Source organism: Bos mutus, chromosome 8 (genome assembly GCF_027580195.1).
Source record: "Bos mutus isolate GX-2022 chromosome 8, NWIPB_WYAK_1.1, whole genome shotgun sequence".
Classification (NCBI taxonomy): Eukaryota; Metazoa; Chordata; class Mammalia; order Artiodactyla; family Bovidae; genus Bos; species Bos mutus.
The window spans coordinates 22,567,205-22,587,456 of NC_091624.1; the positions used below are offsets into that span (position 1 = coordinate 22,567,205).

A 20,252-nucleotide genomic window follows, 5' to 3' on the forward strand; every position below is an offset into this window, starting at 1 on the left:
GGTTCAATAGATATGTTCTTTAAAAATCTTACATAAATCACTCTTCTATAATCACATCTCATTCTAAATGAACCAAAGCGCTGTTTAAAGAAATGCTATGGTGAAATTTTTCATATACCCCCCAAAATCACTCTGGTATCTGTTATGGAAATTTTCTATAGTGGGTATTCCTAAAGCATGGTATCCTTGGGGTTCTTCTCCTACAGAGCAGCATCTCTACAGGGTTGCATCCATGTCACAATGACAACAATAATGTTAAAACGCTTTACATCACTCTTTATTTCAAAAGTGCTTTACTAACATAGACTAGTCTTTACAACATTCAAGGGAGGTAGATAAGTATTACACCACTTTCACAGATGGAGAAACCGAGGCAGAGATTAGTAAGTTGTGTTGAAGGGCATAACATATGGCACAATTAGGAAAAGAATTTGTTGCAGTCATGAATCACCGGTGACCTTTCCCGCGACATCTGAGTTCCACCAACACAGAAGTAGCGGATGCCGCAAGGAAGCAGATGGTCGATATTATGGCTAGTCTAAGGCTACACACTTCACCTTGTTGATACCACATGTTCAATATGCTGGGTGTTGGCAAGTATCTCCCTCACACACATTCTCAGGTGACTCCAACTCTAAAACAGGGGTCAGCAGAGACTGTTGTGGGTGCAGAAGGAGGGGCTGCAGAAACAGGGCTGGGAAGGCAGAAGACAGAAAAGGGCAAGGAAGAACAAGAGGACCAGCTGGGAAACAGCCCAACGGAAAGGAAAGCTGCAGCAGAAAAGAAGTGCTATTGCATTTGAACAGCTTGGACATCTAGAGATGCTATTAAGAGAGTAATTCTTTGCAATGACATTACAGAGTCACTCTTCATGGCTTTGCCAAATATAATTATCAGGTCCTTCTGACATTCCCGGGAGGCAGAACCATTCCTCTCCCCTGGTCCAGACCAAGTGCTGATGTAATTGACCTGACACTGCAGAAGCTGTTGACAACTCAAATACACTGCCCCACCATGCCTCTTTCCTTCTGTTGGCTCTTGTCTTAAAAAAATAAAATAAAATAAAAACAATGTATTTTAAGATTCTCCCTGAAAAGTTCCTAAAATATTTCCTAATTTTTAATGCATAATAAGGTAGGATTCTATGTTTGATTATTGTAAAGGGGCTGTAATAGGCATACGTGGGAATTAGCCTCTCAGTCAGTGCGTCTTTACACAACAAGGGACGCTTAAAAAATACCCTGAAATTTGTAGGTGCCAACTAGGAGAGAACTGAAGCCCAAGATAAAAGAAATCAGTTGACCCTTAAACAACACAGGTTTGAACTGCGCAGGTTCACTTATGCTCAAATTCTTTTCAATATTTGGGTACCATAGTATGACACCATCTGCGGTTGGTTGAATCCCCAGATGCAGAATTGCAGATACAGAGAGCTGACTGTAAAGTTATAGGCGGATTTTCCACAGCTAGGGTGTGTTGGTGCCCTTAGCCCCCCAGTTGTTAAGGGTCAACGATAGTCTTTCCTGACCTTTCAAGTGTGAAGCCTTTATAAGAGACGGTGACTGATACACCACTAGCTGCAGTGAAGGTACTGATGGCAGAGACAGCACCAAGTGAGTCGGGTGATGAGGACCCAGCAAGGAGGGGTTAAAACATCAGCTGAACAGGTGCAAGGGGCAGCACGGGCAGCCGAGGTGGCAGAAGTCAGAGCAAAGAGGCGCCAGCCAAAGAGGAGGTGAGAGGAGGAGCTGGTGTTCCAGGCTGAGCTGCAGCAACTGCACTAGTTTGCATCCAGGCTTCCCCTAGGACATTGTCAGCCAGACGCATCTTTGCTTTGTTTCAATCAACATCATTCTTTCAGGCATCGACTTCAAAACCCTAGTCATCCACTTCAACAAAAGAAATCTGCCAAGCCTGAGTGATGCCTCTCCCGCCCTTCACATTGGTCTCCCTCATTTTGCACTACAGACTCCTCTAGGTCCTCCTATCATCTCATCCTAACTAGAGCCAAGCCCTCCTACCTTGTCTTCTGGACTCGTCTTCTCTAAACTCAGTTCCATCTTCTAATCTTCCTCCTGGAGCACCGTTTTGATCACGTTACTGCCGAATTTGGAAATTACCCCACGTCCTCCCAATTACATGTCTCCTTGCACAAATCTTCATCAGGGTCTTACATCTAGTGAATTTGCTCTCCTTTCTGAATCTCCACCTACCAAAATACCAACTCTAAAGATTTAGCTCAAATGCTAACTCCTCCAGGCGGCTTTCCTTCAAGCTTCTTCACTCTCTGCTGCTGCTAAGTCACTTCAATCGTGTCTGACTCTGTGTGACCCCATAGACGGCAGCCCACGAGGCTCTCCTGCCCCTGGGATTCTCCAGGCAAGAACACTGGAGTGGGTTGCCATTTCCTTCTCCAATGCAGGAAAGTGAAAAGTGAAAGTGAAGTTGCTCAGTCATGTCTGACTCTTAGCGACCCCATGGACTGCAGCCTACCAGGCTCCTCCATCCATAGGATTTTCCAGGCAAGAGTACTGGAATGGGGTACCATTGCCTTCTCCGTCTTCACTCTCTGCTGAGCTACAAATGCTCTAGAAGACGTGCACTGATCAAATACACGACAGCTGTGTACAAGCTCTCCTACTGGGCTATGTCCATGATTCGCAGGGCAGGGGATGTATTAGTGTTCATCTGTCAATTCTCTACAGCACCTGCCAAGAGATGTTTATTGCATTTCCACCTCAGGTAAAGAACTGCTCAAAAGTGGAATGCATCGGGATATACCTGTTCATAAGTGGAGACATTACCAGTAAGCTGTAGATGTCATCTGGCTCTCAGGATAAAGGAAATCCATGACAGAGCTTTTGAGGGATGGGGTGGGAGCAGGCAGGTGGAGCTATTTGTTTTCAAGTCAAGAGACCTAGCACTGAGGTCCTGTTTTGCCATTCACTAGCTTTCAGCCTGGTGCAAGTGTTTCTTCTGAGCATCATTTCCTCACTGCTGCTGGACTTCACTGGATTAAGGACCAAATGATACACGTTTGTGAACTCTACACCAGTGGGTCTCAGTCTCAATTGGGCATCATCATCCTTTGCAAAATCCCAAAATATAGAAGACCAGGCCTCAAACCAGGAAAACTGAATCTCCTGGGAATGGAACCCATTGAGACAAATTTTTTATAAAACACTGTTTCTAATGCAACTCAAGGCTGAAAACTGTTATGAACTCATAAATACCATTAACAGTAGAACACGTGCTTTAGCCTGCTGGTTTAATTATCCTTTATTTGTTCAGTTAGGAATTAGTTCAATGCTTTTACAGTTCCATTATATGTGTGAGCTCTTTTTGTGTTGTTCCACATTGTTATTTGTGTGATTAGGTGGCAAATTCTGAAAGAATAATAATATATGGCATAATGCTGTATACAAAAATGTACCTAACCCAATGGTGGTGCTTTTTTTTTTTTTTTTAAGACAAGGGTCCTCTAAAACCTTGCTGCACAGAATCATGGTGATTAGACAAGCAGAACTGGCATAACCTGGGAACTTGCAAGAAATGCACAGTCTCAAGCCCCATGCCAGAATCGGCATGTTAAGGAGATTTTCAGGTGGACCAATAGATGAAGCAAATCACACTTTTGTCAGTTCACATCTGTGTTGAGGACCTGCCATTCTCTGGCCTAATCTGTCTCCCATAAATCCATGAAGCTTGAGACTTTTTCCAGATGCTACTTCTCTAAAGGGTCCATTTGGAAAAAAAAGTAAGAACACAAATCCTTACAAAAGCATCCTTCCTTTGAAAGAAGACTAGTCTTCATGGGTTCCCTTTAATAACTGTTTCCTCTAAGGTATTTCAAATATGATCAGTGCATATAATAAATTGATATCCATTTAAGTTTTATGCAGTGCATATGCATATATGAGTACATATGTACTTTACTGAATTTACAGACCCTGAGAGCCAAATTCCAAAATTATGAAAGGAAGCTTAGCCACTGTATAAACTCTCCCCGTTGACTCACGTCCTACGGACAATTATGATGTTAGCAGCCGTCGTCCAAGACTGTGCAGACCACACCATAGTCAAGGAGTTGGTCTGATCATTATCTAGACCAACTCCCTTGTTTTAGAGACAGGAAACACCACGGCCAAAGACTAAATGGAGTTACCCAAGGTCACATAGCACCTGAGCCGGAGCCAAGCTCAGAATTCAAGCTCCGACTCCTAGTCCTACACTACCTGCACAGCCTCTGTCATACATACTCCTCCTTCCCCGACACACAGTCTCAAAGTTTCATTCTCAGACTCTGCTGACCTGCCATGGCACTTGAGTGTCACTTAGCTTCTCCCAACTACTGCTATGCCCAGCTCCCAAGGCTGTTTTTCACACTAGGCTACAGGAGAAGTTATATCACAGCTCAGTCAAAATATCCATTTATCAATCCATATTTCCAAATCTATTGGTAATGGATTCTGAAAAAGCTCAATACCAACTGCGTAATGCTTATGGAGCGTTACTATCAGCCAGCACCAGGAGTACAGCGAGGGAAGGGTCTTTCCTTAGGTGGCTAAAGATTAAAACTAAGGGCAAGCATGAACTCAGTAGTACAAAGTTGGGAGGAACCTACAGCAGGAAGGCAAAAACTGGAGCACAGTGGGGGAAGCAGCACCTTTAAAAAACATACACAGTGTGACTATAAAATTGCAAGTCTTGTCTTTTAATAAAATAAGAAATAAGCATGACAGAATGTAGAACTCTAAACGAACATTTCTCTCTCAAAGTAATCACATCCTTAGTTCCAACAAAGCTACCATTGTTGGAGACATTATCTGGAACTCTTCTTTGAGTAAAGGGGAAAAAAAAGCAGTCTATGAGCCACATTAGAAAATAACCTTCCACATGTCAGGCTGTTTAAAAACGGAAAATCCACACTCAGAAGATGACACAGAAAAACTGAAAAGTGTGCTGTAGCTCTTGTGGAGGTTCCCGAAAGACCTCTAGCAAACTCTGAGCAACAGCATCACTGCTGGAGAAACGTGTATCCTCCCAAGACAGCCGCTTTCAATGGGAGGGCATTCATTTGGATATAAAAGGTCTGCTGTTTAAAAAAAAAAAAAAAAAAAAAGACCCACAAAACCCAGCCACACTCCCTTTATAGTCACACTTGCATTTGATTAAAAAAATACAACAACAACACTCACACATGGTTCTTGTATGAATTCTAATTAAGAGACATTACATTCAGAAGGATAGCACTCAAAGTGATAATTTTCAGAAAACTCTAACAGCTTCTTTACCACTGAAGGGGTACACAGGGTGCAGCTGTTTACCTGAATGTATTCTTAAGTGTCTACTACCACTCTAATTTTCCTAGTTCGTAGCTCTGTTACAGGTTACTGACCGCAAGTTCATGTTGCAGACTTTCTTTGCCAACACACATTAATTACAAGGGGGCCATCCCCACAGTCTTTTAGGGTGAATTGGGAAAGGGCCGGTTAAATGAGGAAACAGGCCACTCCTTGGTAAAAGTTTGCAGTTTTCTTTCCCAATACATCTTCTTTTTATTGAGAACTTCCATTTTTATCCTGTGTTCCTCCTCTGCCATCTCACACTCTCGCTCTATCTGCTGGATTTTGGCCACATGCACCTCATTCATTTGTATCAGCTGCAGTTGTAAGATGGACATTTGTTGATGGTGTTCTTCCTCATGCATCTTTTTTAAAGCACCTTCCTGAGAGGTTTTGCTCCTGTAGTTTTTATTGGCTGTTATTCTGACAGCTGAACACGAGGGTTCAGGTTGAGAGGTCCCCTCACATACTGGAAAATGTATGAACTCTTTCTCATCATCGCACAGTTCTCTATTTGAAACAGCAAATGATTCTGAAAAACAGTAGCAGAAAACATATGTTCAAAGAACTTACAGGCAGAGAGTAAATCAATCCTATTTCAAATGACAGGGTCCCCCATGGCAGGATGACTTGAGACAGCATCTGCTCTGGTCTGCATGTCCACAGGTACCCCTGTCACTCCTGACTTTAAAAAAAAAAAAAAAAACCATACATCGAAAGCAATTTTCCCTTAAGAAAGTAACAATAATAGGTTTCATCATATCATTTCTGACACTGCGAACTATGAGAAAAGTGGTCCGAGACTGTGCTTATCAAGGACTGGAGACCTGGGTATGTGGATGTAAGTTCTAAAATGAAACGTGCACAACCCCCAGTGAGCAGAAGACCACAGTACGAAGCCAGTGGTCGGTTTGCAGATTAAGAAGTTCTCCCTTGGTCTGATCTCCCTCTCTGATTCTCATTCAGCCATGAACACTGAAGTTCAATCTCCACAAGGGCACCATTGCTGGGGGTCCTGTTCACAGGTCTTAACCCTTACCCTGGATAGGATCTCACAAAGGTTCTTCCTAGAAAGATGAGCCTACACTCCCTGGCTTAACTTCCTCAGACTTTTCTTCAGTCTCCTACATTTGGCTGTTCCCTCTAGCGCTGCCATCTGGGGGTCAATATTCATATCCTACAGACAATTTCTGACATCCCTCTTATGAAACTTCTCCCTAGCACTTGACAATCCTTCTTGACATTTGTTTTCCCTATTAGCTTCTGAACCATTGCTTTCTCCTAAGTTTCCTCTCTGATTGCTCTTTCTTCTCTTTTCTGGATCACACTTAAATGTTTCCCTGGGGTTCCTATCTCTGGCTCTGTTTTCCATCCACCCTAAGTAACCCTCATAATCTAATTCCAACCTTCCTTTATCTTCCTTGACTTACTCTTCAAAATCCCAGGTATCCTCCAATTCTACCACAATCTTTATTTTCTCCCATAATGCTGTCTCACTGCTCCTTCAGCCTACAGTTGGGCTCACTAATTGTCCCCAGCCCCTCACTCAAACACACATTCTTACTCTAGTTTCCCTTCCAACCTCCTCCCTAACCCCTACTTCATTCAGGATCAATGCTACTTGCTCTGTGAAACCTCAGCCTCTACTTTTCTCTTCTGTTATAGAACTTAACACATCCTAGTATTGTCTGAGGACTGTGACTTATTCATTTCTTTTATCCTTGGGCACCAATTATTTTGCTTGGTACCTAGCGGATGCCTAGCGCTGAAGCTTTGAACAGAAGGGAACAGAGCTTATGGATACAAAAGGTTGCCACATTCGGTGGTGCCATGTTTGCCCTAGTATTTTTATAGGTCAATGATATGAGTATCAGTTAGGGAGTTTCCATAAGGAAACCACTAACACCACTAACCCATGATTCCATGTGGTAGGACTGGATTCTAGCTCTGACTCCAATGCTTTCTTGGGACGCTTTATATTTCCGGTAATGAGAGTCCTCTCCTTTGAGAAAAATAACATCAATTTATTAACAGAGTTGATTACATTAGTACGTCCACTCCATTATTCCAGAAGATGGGATGCCGGGAATGTTAATGGCTACTGGGGGAAACCTAACTCGTAACACTCTGTTAATAAAAGGAAAATGGCTGCTGTTTAGATGATTTCACTCTAAGGGGTTAGGTAACAACCATAACTAGTCCCTAATTAAGCTTAAAGAAAAGGTAAAAAAAAAATCTTACTTTTGAAAGGGAAGGTTAAAAGGACTCCTGCGTCATCCAGAGATAATGAAAATGTCTCCCTAGGAGTCTTCCCAACTCCAGCGGCTACAGCTTCAATTAGATGTCCTTCCCTCATGCTCCCACTGCCTCCGGAGCCTACCTCTGGCAGAGCACTTGTTAAAACTGGCGGTTTAACTACCTCCCCTTCAGGTCTCTGAGCACTTTGAAGACAGACACTGCCTCTAATTCATCCTCCTGGAGGACCCAGCTCAGGGCCTGACACACTGCTGGGCTTGTAAGAAATGTGTGCGGGATGAATTGGCTGCAGAGGGTCACATCGCTCTCAACACGGCACAACTGTGAAGAAAGAATAGCATTCTGAGTGCAGAGCCAAGGCGCAGGACAAAGGAGTGGGGACGGCTGAGCACCGAGAATGGGGTCCCTCAGATGGGATCAAATGCAAAGAGGATTACCTCATCTGTTTCCTTTCGAGTCTCAGATCTGAAACTGTCTTCAAAGAAGACTGGACACATTAGACGTTTTTTGGTACCTTTAGCCTCTTCTCTCTTTGATTTCATTCCAGAGGACAGTTCTGGATACTCCTCTGAGCTTTTAAAAAGTCCATGCCCTGACAATGCTACTCATCTCTCCCAATTTCTAAATGCTTATTTTTCTCTCAATAAGTCTTGGCTTTAGAGGCCTTTTGATGATGACTATGATGACAGCAATACCATTTTCTGAGCAGCTAACCAGGCACTAGGCTAGTGCTTTGCAGCATTATCTCATTCAATCCTTACAACAACCCTCTGAGAGAGGTGTTTTTATTTTTTATTTCATTTTTGGTCACACCCCATGGCATGTGGGACCTTAGCTTCCCGACCATGGATGGAACCTGTGCCCCTGCCCTGGAAGATGGAGTCTTAACCAGTGGACCACCAGGGAAGTCCTTGCTGCCGCTGCTGCTGCTGAGTCGCTTCAGTCGTGGCCGACTCTGTGCGACCCCATAGACGGCAGCCCACCAGGCTCCCCCGTCCCTGGGATTCTCCAGGCAAGAAAACCGGAGTGGGTTGCCATTTCCTTCTCCAATGGACGAAAGTGAAAAGTGAAAGGTAAGTTGCTTAGTCGTGTCCGACTCTCAGCAACCCCATGGACTGCAGCCTACCAAGCTCCTCAGTCCACGGGATTTTCCAGGCAAGAGTACTGGAGTGGGGTGCCACCGCCTTCTCCGGGGAAGTCCTTGAGGGAGGTACTATTATAGAAAACCAAGCACAATAAGCTAAAGTCACTTGGCTAGTTGAAAGAACCAGGACTCCAATCCAGGTCTGCCTGACTCTAAAACACAAGCTCAACTATTACAACGCCCACCCTCTCATTATATCACCTGCTCAGCTGATTACTTACATATCTTGAAATGCAGTCTTCAAGTTGTATCCACTACAAAACCATTGATTATTAAGACTATGGGTATATATTTCAAATTTTGACCTCCAAATTTCTCTCTTGACTTATGAACATGAACACAGTATGTTTATGTCTGGGAACAGATAAATGAGTCTACTTTAAAATTACTTTTTTTTAGTTTAAAAGTGTGCACATTTTAAATTTAAAAAGCCAGATCTCTCAAGACTCTGCTAGAAGCTGTTGCTTAAAACTAGAGAAGCCCGATGGAGTAGTTAATTAACTTTCACACAAATATTAGCTCCAATGATTGGAAGCTAGTGTTCAGATGGGGAGAGTCTCCTCTTAATTGGAAAAAGACTCTCCTGGGAATGGCAACCTGCTACAAACACACACCATGTAATCTCTCTCCCAGGTAAAACAAAGCCACCTGAAGTAGAAAACAACTCGATCGTGTGCAAAACGGGTAAGAAGGCCTAAAGTGTTTCCTGGGAGCAGAGAACACAGTCAAGGGGTGTTCTTCCACTTGGGCAATTTGAGTAAGTTTAATTTCATCAGGAAAACCAACGAAGGCAGTCAAAGGATGGGAAGGAAACTATGTACAGGCTAAAACTCAGCCCTTCTCAGCAGAAAAAATGGAAACAGGACTGACAGAGAATATGGATAAATAAGATGCCGGGGATATACACTACAGAATATTATACATCAACTAAAAGAAACAAGTTAGATTTACTCACCATGGTGGGGATAGATCTTTAAAACATTCTAAGTGAAAAAAGGTAAGAGAAAAAGGAATGGCATCTATAGCATGATTTTTAATCTATGTAAAATTTTAATATTTGCAAAAAATAAAATATACACACACAACACCAATGCGTGCTTTCAAAAACACATGAGAGAATATACAACACGTTAGAATGATTAGGGTTCAGGAGAAAAGAGTGAAAGTGGTGAATGGGGATTAAAAAAAGAAAAAAAAATAATGCTGATTTTTGTATAAGTAATAATACACAAAAAAGGACTTTTCCAGCCCTTTATATATCTAATAAGTCAAGACTAGAAATAAAAATCAGCTCCCTGTACTGGAGTTCCTACCCCAAAAGAAGAGGATTAAACTAAAAAGACTAATACTGGAATTTATTAAGAAATGTTTGATAGGTTGGCATGCCTATGTCTGCATTACTGGAGTATAGCTGTATAGTAGAGAACTAACAGCATATGAATTAAATGTAAGTTCTCTCAAGATACTTGAGTCCTATCTGAAAGCTTAGTTTTCCTACGTGCATCTGACATTTGGCCATTCTACCCTCATTACTTTGCCAACAAAGGTCCATCTAGTCAAGGCTATGGTTTTTCCAGTGGTCATGTATGGATGAGAGTTGGACTATGAAGAAAGCTGAACGCTGAAGAATTGATGCTTTTGAACTGTGGTGTTGGAGAAGACTCTTGAGAGTCCCTTGGACTGCAAGGAGATCCAACCAGTCCATTCTGAAGGAGATCAGCCTTGGGATTTCTTTGGAAGGAATGATGCTAAAGCTGAAACTCCAGTACTTTGGCCACCTCATGCCAAGAGTTGACTCATTGGAAAAGACTCTGATGCTGGGAGGGATTGGGGGCAGGAGGAGAAGGGGATGACAGAGGATGAGATGGCTGGATGGCATCACTGACTCGATGGACGTGAGTCTGAGTGAACTCCGGGAGTTAGTGATGGACAGGGAGGCCTGGCGTGCTGCGATTCATGGGGTCACAAAGAGTTGGACATGACTGAGTGACTGAACTGAACTGATCACCCAGCAAATTTTGTCGACTCCCCTAGTTTGTTTGTAAACCTGTTCCCCAAAGATTATGGAAGTTAAGTATCGAAGCCAAATTATCACATATCATAAATCTACAGGGTATAAATTCCTTTATTATATTTAAGGAGAAAACACCCGTTTTTTACAAATACGTTCCTAAGTATTAAGTTTTAAGGCCAGTGCATTCAAATACAGATATACATTTCATGAAAGTTATTAACAAAGCTAAGAACATGCAAGGGACGGTGATCAAGATGACACAGCTGAAGACATCTCACATAAGAAATAGTTGGTGGGAGGCCTCTAGGGGAATGTGTTAGGCTCCTTTGTTTAAACTCCAACAAATCTTTGAGCAACTAATTCTGTCACAGGCACTGTATAAGGTGTTAGGACAGTGCTGTCCGACAGAAATATGAGTTACGTATGCCATTAAAATTTCTTCTCATAACCACATTAAAGAAGTAAAAAGAGGCGAAATTAATTTTAGTAACATATTTTTAATCCAACAGATCTAAAGTATTATCATTTCAACATTCAATCAATATAAATGTTATGAGTAAGACTTTACATTCTGTTTTTTGGTACTAAATCTCTGAGATATAGTGCATACATTTATAGCACCTCTCAATTCAGTCTCCCTACATTTCAAGTGCTTACCAGCCTCACATGGCTTGTGGCTGCTATACTGGACAGCACGGTAGAGACAGAGAGACAGGAGACAAAGTTAGCAGAGATACTAACTAAACACACACACACACACAGAGTCCATGGGCCAAAAGACACACGAAAGAAGAAGAGCCATAACTCTATAGCAGGTTCTCAACCTTTTCCCCAGCAAGACCCAGAAACAAATGATTAACAATTCCAGCTTTCTTTCTCTTTCTTAAAAGTAAGTTGAAATGCAAAATGGGTAAGGTAACCTCAAAGCTGTTTTAATGTATGGAAAGAGTTTCAGTACCTTAACTACTAGAGAATACAAATTATTTTGGACCCAGTTCCCAACTGACAAAGCAACACACTTCTCCATCACCCTCCAGATCTGACCTGGAAACAGGAACCAGACAGCATATGGCTGTACCTTAAGAACCATCAGCAAAAAGTCTCATGCACCATATATGTACACACAGCCAATTTAAAGAAAATCTCTTTACAAGTGAGTCTCTAGAAAACATCACTACAGGAAGGACACTGAGAATCCACATTTATTCCCTTCTTGTTGAAAATTTAGAAATTGTGTTTATGAGTAAATAAGTTATATCCTTTCCTCTAAAAAGCAAGAGGAAAAAAATCTGTAAGAATAGACTTTCTATTTCCTACTCAAGAATTTGAAAATGGGGAAATAAGACTGTCCCCTTAGAAGAAGCTGATGAAATCAATACACAACCATCCAGACTGGAGATCTGCAAAGTGAACTGCGCGCAGTCCACACCAGCATCTTCCTCAGCAACATCTCTCAGGGAATATAAGCAATTTGAAAAGCAGCCCTGCTGATTCACCTCCCCCAGCACCATTCCTTTCACTGCCTCACAGACACAGAATCACCCAAGGCCAGCATAATGGACAGGAACTCGCTGAAGCTGTAAACATCTCCAAGGCAAGGACACTGTCAATTAGCAGCGGACCCCACTTTAGCACAGAAGCAGCAATAAGGATGGAGGAGAGAGAGCTGGCAGTGTCCATATTAACACTGGAAGCTTCCCTACCTGGGGAACTCAAGAATCAACTTAAACAGAGATCCTACCCTGAGAAACAACACATGAGTTGCCTGACATTCAACTGGCTTCCTAGATTTTACCTTGGCCAAATGATCAGAAAACAAACATTTGATCGTAATTAAGCTTCCCAGGATGATCTGCCGACAGGAAAAAAAAAAGTGCTAATCAGAAACACGTTATTATCTTTTCCACTCTACATGAATAACATTCTTGGTTTTAAACAGTTTCTTGTGACTTTTAATTAACTAGTCTCTCAGAGCTTCAATTTACTCTCGGGACACTAATAAGTGAATTTCTCATCCTGCAAGCCAAAAGTTGGATTTTTCCAGGCAAATCCTTGCTGTCTGGGTCCTTGGCGGGCCTTTTGAGCAGTCTTCTGGCTTTCCCAGAAATCTTCCTCTGCATCAAGGTATATTTTCTACAAACTTCCATGAATCTTTACATAAACTGATCTTTCCTATCTTAAAAGAGGCAGAAATTACTGATACTTTGTCTATATGCATTCTCACCCTCCCCTTGCCTGGAGAAATTTCAATAGCCCCTTAATTTCAACTTTTTAAAGCCATGACCCACTACTGTTACAGTCTTAATTATGTGACATTCTTTTACTTCCCTAAGAATTATGTATATTTTTCTCTTTTCAAAAATGAATTTTTTCCAGAATGTCTCATGTTTCCTGGAGTACACAAACCAAAACTATAGATCACAATGTTATAATAGGTAGAAATGCTAGTTTTTAACTTGGGTGACTGCTAAATGGGTGTTTGGTATATTAGCCTCTGTACTTTTGGTAACTTTGAAATAGTTCACTTTCTTATCGTGGCCTTTTGAGGAACTTAATGTGGTGCTTTGCACACAACAGTCCTCAAAAACTACTTTTGAAAGATAAAAAATATGATTGACTGAAATGAGTATGAATCCTCAAAGTCTCTTTAATATATAAAATAGAGATAAGCAACTAAGGTACTTCATTCATAACTATATTGATGCAGCCCCTTATTTTCCCCTCTTAGGTGATAATAGTGATTACTGAGACCTCTCTAAGAGATAGCACAAGGAGAGAAGGGCTTCTGTTTTTATGGACAACATGACTTGAATGTCCTATCTAATCCAGAAATTCTGAACTAAGAAAGTCAAGTCTGATAGGAAAGTTATTATTTTTTTTTCTAAGCTCCGTGGAAATGAAGGACTTGGAACACTGAATTGTCAAAGGGCTACCCGAGGGGAAGGTGCAAGCGGGCGGCACGCACGATACCTTGGGCAGCGGCCTCAGCATGGTACTCGGGCTCCTCCTCGGGAGGGCTCTGCAGGAAATACAGTTGCTCCGGCAGCATGCTGGCAATCTTCTCCTTCCCCAGGACGTGGGTGCTCAGAAGCGGGCTGACGCTGCGCTTCACTTTCTCTCTCCTCTCGTGGGCCATAATCTTTTTGGTCCGAGCCTTGATGTTCTCCCAGCACTTCTTCAGCTGTTTGAAATCCCGCAGCGACACGCTGGGCTGGGAGTTGTACTCGTGGGCAAGCGCCTGCCAGGTGCGCTGCTTGAGGGCAATAGTTCGCGCATCACTTTTCTTACATTCCAGCACATACTTGTACTTTTCTACTAACGCCAGCAGGATGCTCTTTTCCAATTCTGAGAAGTATTTGGCAGGTTTTATGATTTCGTTGTTTTGCATTTTCCACTGTGTTTCTCCTGGCTGTTAGCTATCCTGGAACAAGAAGTTTGAAACAATCATTATCAACTCCAGCTATAAAGGCATCAGCTAATCACTCAAGCTCCATCCCTGACTTGATTCCCTTGTCTGAAATACAGCACTTTCCTCCCCTCTTTAATACTGAGTTGTGATATTCTCAAGAAAACATTCAGAAGTTTACCAGGAATGGGGTTTTAACTTAAGAATAGATTTTCAAGTGGGGGTTCCCTGGTGCCTCAGATGGTAAAGAATCTATCTGCCTGCAATGCAGAAGCAGGTCAATCCCTAGGTCGGGGGGATCCCCTGGAGACAGGAATGGCTACCCACTCCAGTAGAACCTTCGCTGCACTTCTTGGCTATTTTGTGGTTACCTGGTTATTGTGTTTAGTCGTGTCTGACGCTTTTCCATCCCATGGACTGTAGCCCACCAGGCTCCTCTGTCCCTGGGATTCTCCAGGCAAGAATACTAGAGTGGATTGCCATCTCCTTCTCCAGGGGATTTTCCCTGCCCAGGGGTTGAACCCACACATCCCACTAGGCAGGCAGGTTCTTTACCTCTGAACCACCAGTGAAGCCTGATTATGTGGTGCATGCATGTGTGTTCACTTGCTTCAGTCATGCCCGACTCTTTTTGACCCCATGGGCGTTAGCCCACCAGGCTCCTCTGTCCAAGGGATTCTCCAGACAAGAATATTGGAGTGGGTTGCCATGCCCTCCTCCAGGGGATCTTCCCAACCCAGGGATCGAACCCGCATCTCCTGTGTCTCCGGCATTGCAGGTGGATTTTTTTTTACCGTTGAGCCACTGAGGAAGGCCCTATGTGGTACAGAACAGCCAAAAAAAAGAAAAGCTGAACATCTATGTGGAACTCTATTGTGTTAATTTGTTTCTATCACTCACCTAAAGCCAGACATCCTGGGATGTGAAGTCAAGTGGGCCTTAGAAAGCATCACTACGAACAAAGCTAGTGGAGGTGATGGGATTCCACTTGAGCTATTTCAAATCCTGAAAGATGATGCTGTGAAAGTGCTGCACTAAATATGCCAGCAAATCTGGAAAACTCAGTAGTGGCCACAGGACTGGAAAAGGTCAGTTTTCATTCCAATCCCAAAGAAAGGCAATGCCAAAGAATGCTCAAACTACTGCACAATTGCACTCATCTCACACGCTAGTAAAGTAATGCTCAAAATTCTCCAAACCAGACTTCAGCAATACGTGAACCGTGAACTTCCAGATGTTCAAGCTGGTTTAAGAAAAGGCAGAGAAACAAGAGATCAAATTGCCAACATCCGTTGAATCATGGAAAAAGCAAGAGATTTCCAGAAAAACATATATTTCTGCTTGATTGACTATGCCAAAGCCTTTGACTGTGTGGATCACAACAAACTGTGGAAAATTCTGAAAGAGATGGGAATACCAGACCACCTGACCTGCCTCTTGAGAAACCTATATGCAGGTCAGGAAGCAACAGTTAGAACTGGACATGGAACAACAGACTGGTTCCAAATAGAAAAAGGAGTCCGTCGAGGCTGTATATTGTCACCCTGTTTATTTAACTTATATGCAGAGTGCATCATGAGAAATGCTGGGCTGGAAGAAGCACAAGCTGGAATTAAGATTGCCGGGAGAAGTATCAATCACCTCAGATATGCAGATGACACCACCCTTATGGCAGAAAGTGAAGAGGAACTAAAAGGCCTCTTGATGAAAGTGAAAGTGGAGAGTGAAAAAGTTGGTTTAAAGCTCAACATTCAGAAAACTAAGATCATAGCATCCGGTCCCATGACTTCATGGGAAATAGATGGGGAAACAGTGGAAGCAGTGGCTGACTTTATTTTGGGGGGCTCCAAAATCACTGCAGACGGTGACTGCAGCCATGAAATTAAAAGATGCTTACTCCTTGGAAGGAAAGTTATGACCAACCTAGATAGCATATTCAAAAGCAGAGACGTTACTTTGCCAAAAAAGGTCCATCTAGTCAAGGCCATGGTTTTTCCAGTGGTCATGTATGGATGTGAGAATTAGACTGTGAAGAAAGCTGAGCGCCAAAGAATTGATGCTTTTGAACTGTGGTGTTGCAGAAGACTCTTGAGAGTCCCTTGGACTGCAAGGAGATCCAACCAGTCCATCCCAAAGGAGACCAGTCCTGGGTGTTCATTGGAAGGACTGATGCTAAAGCTGAAACTCCAATACTTTGGCCACCTCATGCCAAGAGTTGACTGATTGGAAAAGACTCTGATGTTGGGAGGGATTGGGGGCAGGAGGAGAAGGGGATGACAGAGGATGAGATGGCTGGATGGCATCACTGACTTGATGGACATGGGTTTGGGTAAACTCTGGGAGTTGATGGTGGACAGGGAGGCCTGGCGTGTTGCGGTTCATGGGGTTGCAAAGAGTCAGACACGACTGAGCGACTGAACTGAACTGAAGTGAAACATTAAGGAACTGATAATTCCTCAAATTCATGGTAGGCACCTTCTGAACTACACAGGTCTCTCAAAGTTTTGTTAAGCTGAAGATAAGAGAAGGCACTGAGTGACCTAATGTAACAGATAATATAAATACTACCAAGATTGTAGAATCATCCAAAATCACCCCAGAAGATCTGACATTTCCATCACTATGTTTGTGGCTGCAGATAGGTCCATGCTCTTAGAGGAACCTCAGTTTCTTTATCTTTAAAATAAGGACTTGGAGTCTGTGATTCTTAAGCTATAAGGGCCACTTTTAAAAGTGTACAGTTCCATGTAAATAATTAATATAATTTCAGAGGTGTAAAGGCCTGAACGCTTCAAAGATTGAGTCCAATGCCCCTCTTTTTTCTTACCCCTGGACATTTCATACAAATGGAATAATCTGTGACTTGCTTCTTTCACTTTGCATAATGTTTTCAAGGTCTGTGTACATTGTGGTGCATATCAATACTTCATTCTTTGTTATTGCCAAAGGATAGTCCATTTTATAGATATAGCACAGTCTATATCCTTTACTAATTAATGAATTTTTATTTTATTTATTTTTGGCCACACCGCATGACATTGGTGCTAGCGGTAAAGAACCCACCTGCCAATGCAGGAGACGTAGAGATGCAAGTTCAATTCCTCGGTCAGGAAGATCCTCTGGAGGAGGGCATGACAACCCACTCTAATAGTCTTGCCTGGAGAGTCCCACGGACAGAGGAGCCTGGCAGACTACAGTCCATCAGGTCACAAAGAGTCGGACACAACTTAGCACACATGCCTTTATCATTATTAGAATCTATATACCATAGATTAGCATATTAAAAAGCAGAGACATTACTTTGCCAACAAAGGTCCGTCTAGTCAAGGCTATGGTTTTCCCAGTGGTCATGTATGGATGTGAGAGTTGGACTATAAAAAAAGCTGAGCACCAAAGAATTGATGCTTTTGAACTGTGGTGTTGGAGAAGACTCTTGAGAGTCCCTTGGACTGCAAGGAGATCCAACCAGTCCATCCTAAAGGAGATCAGTCCTGGGTGTTCATTGGAAGGTCTGATGTTGAAGCTGAAACTCCAATACTTTGGCCACCTGATGCGAAGAGTTAACTCATTTGAAAAGACTCTGATGCTGGGAAAGATTGAGGGCAGGACAAGAAGGGGACGACAGAGGATGAGATGGCTGGATGGCATCACTGACTCGATGGACATGAGTCTGAGTGAACTCCAGGAGTTGGTGATGGACAGGGAGGCCTGGCGTGCTGTGGTTCATGGGGTTGCATAGAGTCGGACACGACCTAGTGACTGAACTGAACCATAGATTTTTATATTTTTAATAAATGTAAAAACATGCTATACCTTTTTATATTAAAAAAAATTGTATATATGTAACATACATAGTGAAAATGATTACTACAATCAAGGTAAACAACATATCTCCTCACATAGTTACCTTCTATGTGGGTGATGAGAGCACCTAAAATCTAGGCTCTCATCATGTTTCCAATATTCAATACAGCATTATTAGCTATAATCTCATTCCTGTACCTTAGATCTCCAGATTGATTCATCCCACATAACTGCACCTTGTAGCCCCTTAATCAACATCTCCCCATCTTCCCCACTCCCCACTCCAGTCCCTGGTATGCACTGTTCTACTCTCTGCCTCTGTGAGTTCGAATCACCTGGTATTCTTAGTATCATTTCACAATTATCTCTTACGCAACCATGACTCCCTAGGTCATCTTGCCATCCTCCCCAGTGCTGAGCCAGCATCTTTTACACAATAGATGCTTAATAAATGTCTTATTCCACTGAGCCTATGTGTTCTATGACCACATACTCTCCCACATCTTTTATTCACAGAAAACTTCCTACAAAATTAATCTCTCAGATTCATCATGGCAAGAATGTCACTAAGCAACAGAGAATGCAGCAATAAAGCAAGCGGTGCATTGTCCTCTTTGTGGAAAGAGCTGATATGCCCCGTTCTCTTTATGTTCTTCAAGCCTCTGAGTTTTCAGAATAACAGACAAGTTTCAAGATACTGATGATGCAGTTCATTTAAAACTGACCAACCTGCTATGAAAAGAAATAGAAACTAACTTGAAACAAGCCGCACTGGCCAAAAATGGGACATCTGAATAACAGTGATGGGTACACTAAGATTCATCAAATTATTCTCTTGATCTTCATATTTGAAAAGTTCCACAGTTAGGGTGGAGGAGAAAGACTGTGGCTTGTAAGTTTTAAAACACTGACTTAAATTCACACCATTATACAAGTCAGCTCTTCACATACTATGCCTGGGGAGGGGTTACTGTAGTTTTTTATTTTTTAATATTTATTTGGCTGTGTTGGGTCCTAGTTGCGGTTCAGGGAATCCCCATTGCGTCAAACAGGATCTTTCGTTGCAGACTCTCTAGTTGTGGTATATGGGCTTAGTTGCTTTGAGGCACGTGAGATCTTAGTTCTCAGACTAGGGATTGAACCCGCATTCCCTGCATTGCAAGACAGATTCTTAACACTGGACCACCAGGGAAGTCCCAATTGCAGTTGAAATCTGTGAGACCTGAGTGTGGAGGGGACCTGGCCAGGTCAGAGAACCTTTAAATAGAAGCCAAGGAAATGTGGGCTTAACATGAGGGCAATAGAACCTGGTCTGGGTTTCCCACCATGTACCACTTCCTCCCAAAAGTTAAGGTCAGTGTGATCAGTGTCTCCAGATACAAGGTGCCTGCCCTCACATTCATCAGAACACATCCACATCAAAAATCTAGAGCTTTAGACAAGCCAGAGGTGGTTTGGCCCTGAGGTCTTGGGCAAAGAGAAATGTTGTTTAGTTGCTAAGTCGTGTCCGACTCTGCATCCCATGGACAGTAGCTTGCCAGGCTCCTCTGTCCATGGGAGGAGAATTTATCTTTGGAGGCAAGTCCTGAACCCCTAAATTACTAGGCCTATGCTTCAGCCACGTGGCTCTAATATTCCTATGATGATCCATCCAATTCAGACCCCGTCTCCCCCAGAGGTCCAAAATTAATTTTCCCCTTCATCAATACTCTTATTTCCTATAAAGTAGCGTTCCCAAACTGAAATTTATTAACATGCACTCCTTACAATATATCTCTTCCTATAGTATCTCTATCTACCAAGATGTCTGTGTTCAATTTTATGTTCTATGGTTTATGTTTTATGTTCTATAGTTTTTATTATGAAATCAATAGGTATCCCAAATGTTCTTAACCTACGCACCACACTATATGAAGCCCACCCCAACTCTTCTGCCCCCAGATGTCTACCTTCCCCCATGCCCCACTCTTTTTAAGAATCACTGCTATGAGGATTCGGAATCTTATTCCCAAATGAAAAAGGGATTGTTTGCTATTTCATTCTATTAAAGGTAATAATATCTTATACACAATATACATTTTCTTTCTAAATAAACCTCTTTTCCTATCCTTGATTATTTCTTCAAGATAAATTCCCAGGAGAGGAACAGTTGCCCAAAAAAGATAAAAAACACTCAAGACTTGTTCCATCACTATCTGTCCTTCAGAAATGGTGTACCAACTGATATTCCCACTTCATTGACTTCTGCTGTTAACATTTTTAAAAAATCTGTGTCAATTGTGG

The 20,252-nt window shown here is 42.4% G+C and overlaps 1 protein-coding gene across 7 annotated transcripts in view; it reads right to left on the reverse strand.

Moving 5' to 3' along the window:
- Positions 1–261: 261 nt before the first annotated feature.
- Positions 262–20,252, reverse strand: part of MSANTD3 (Myb/SANT DNA binding domain containing 3) — a 37,944-nt gene continuing 17,953 nt past the window's right edge. For 5 of the 7 annotated variants that reach the window (XM_070375199.1, XM_070375200.1, XM_070375197.1 and 2 more), the window contains exons 2-3: positions 13,730–14,180; positions 262–5,877 (exon numbers count right to left, since the gene is read on the reverse strand). In XM_070375199.1, the coding sequence (XP_070231300.1) occupies positions 5,468–5,877; positions 13,730–14,147 (828 nt within the window). In that variant the 5' untranslated portion in view covers positions 14,148–14,180 and the 3' untranslated portion in view covers positions 262–5,467. Of the gene's footprint in view, positions 5,878–13,729; positions 14,181–17,228; positions 17,682–20,252 lie in introns of those variants that run through there. The other 2 variants (XM_014480917.2, XM_070375198.1) reach the window with 2 other exon arrangements.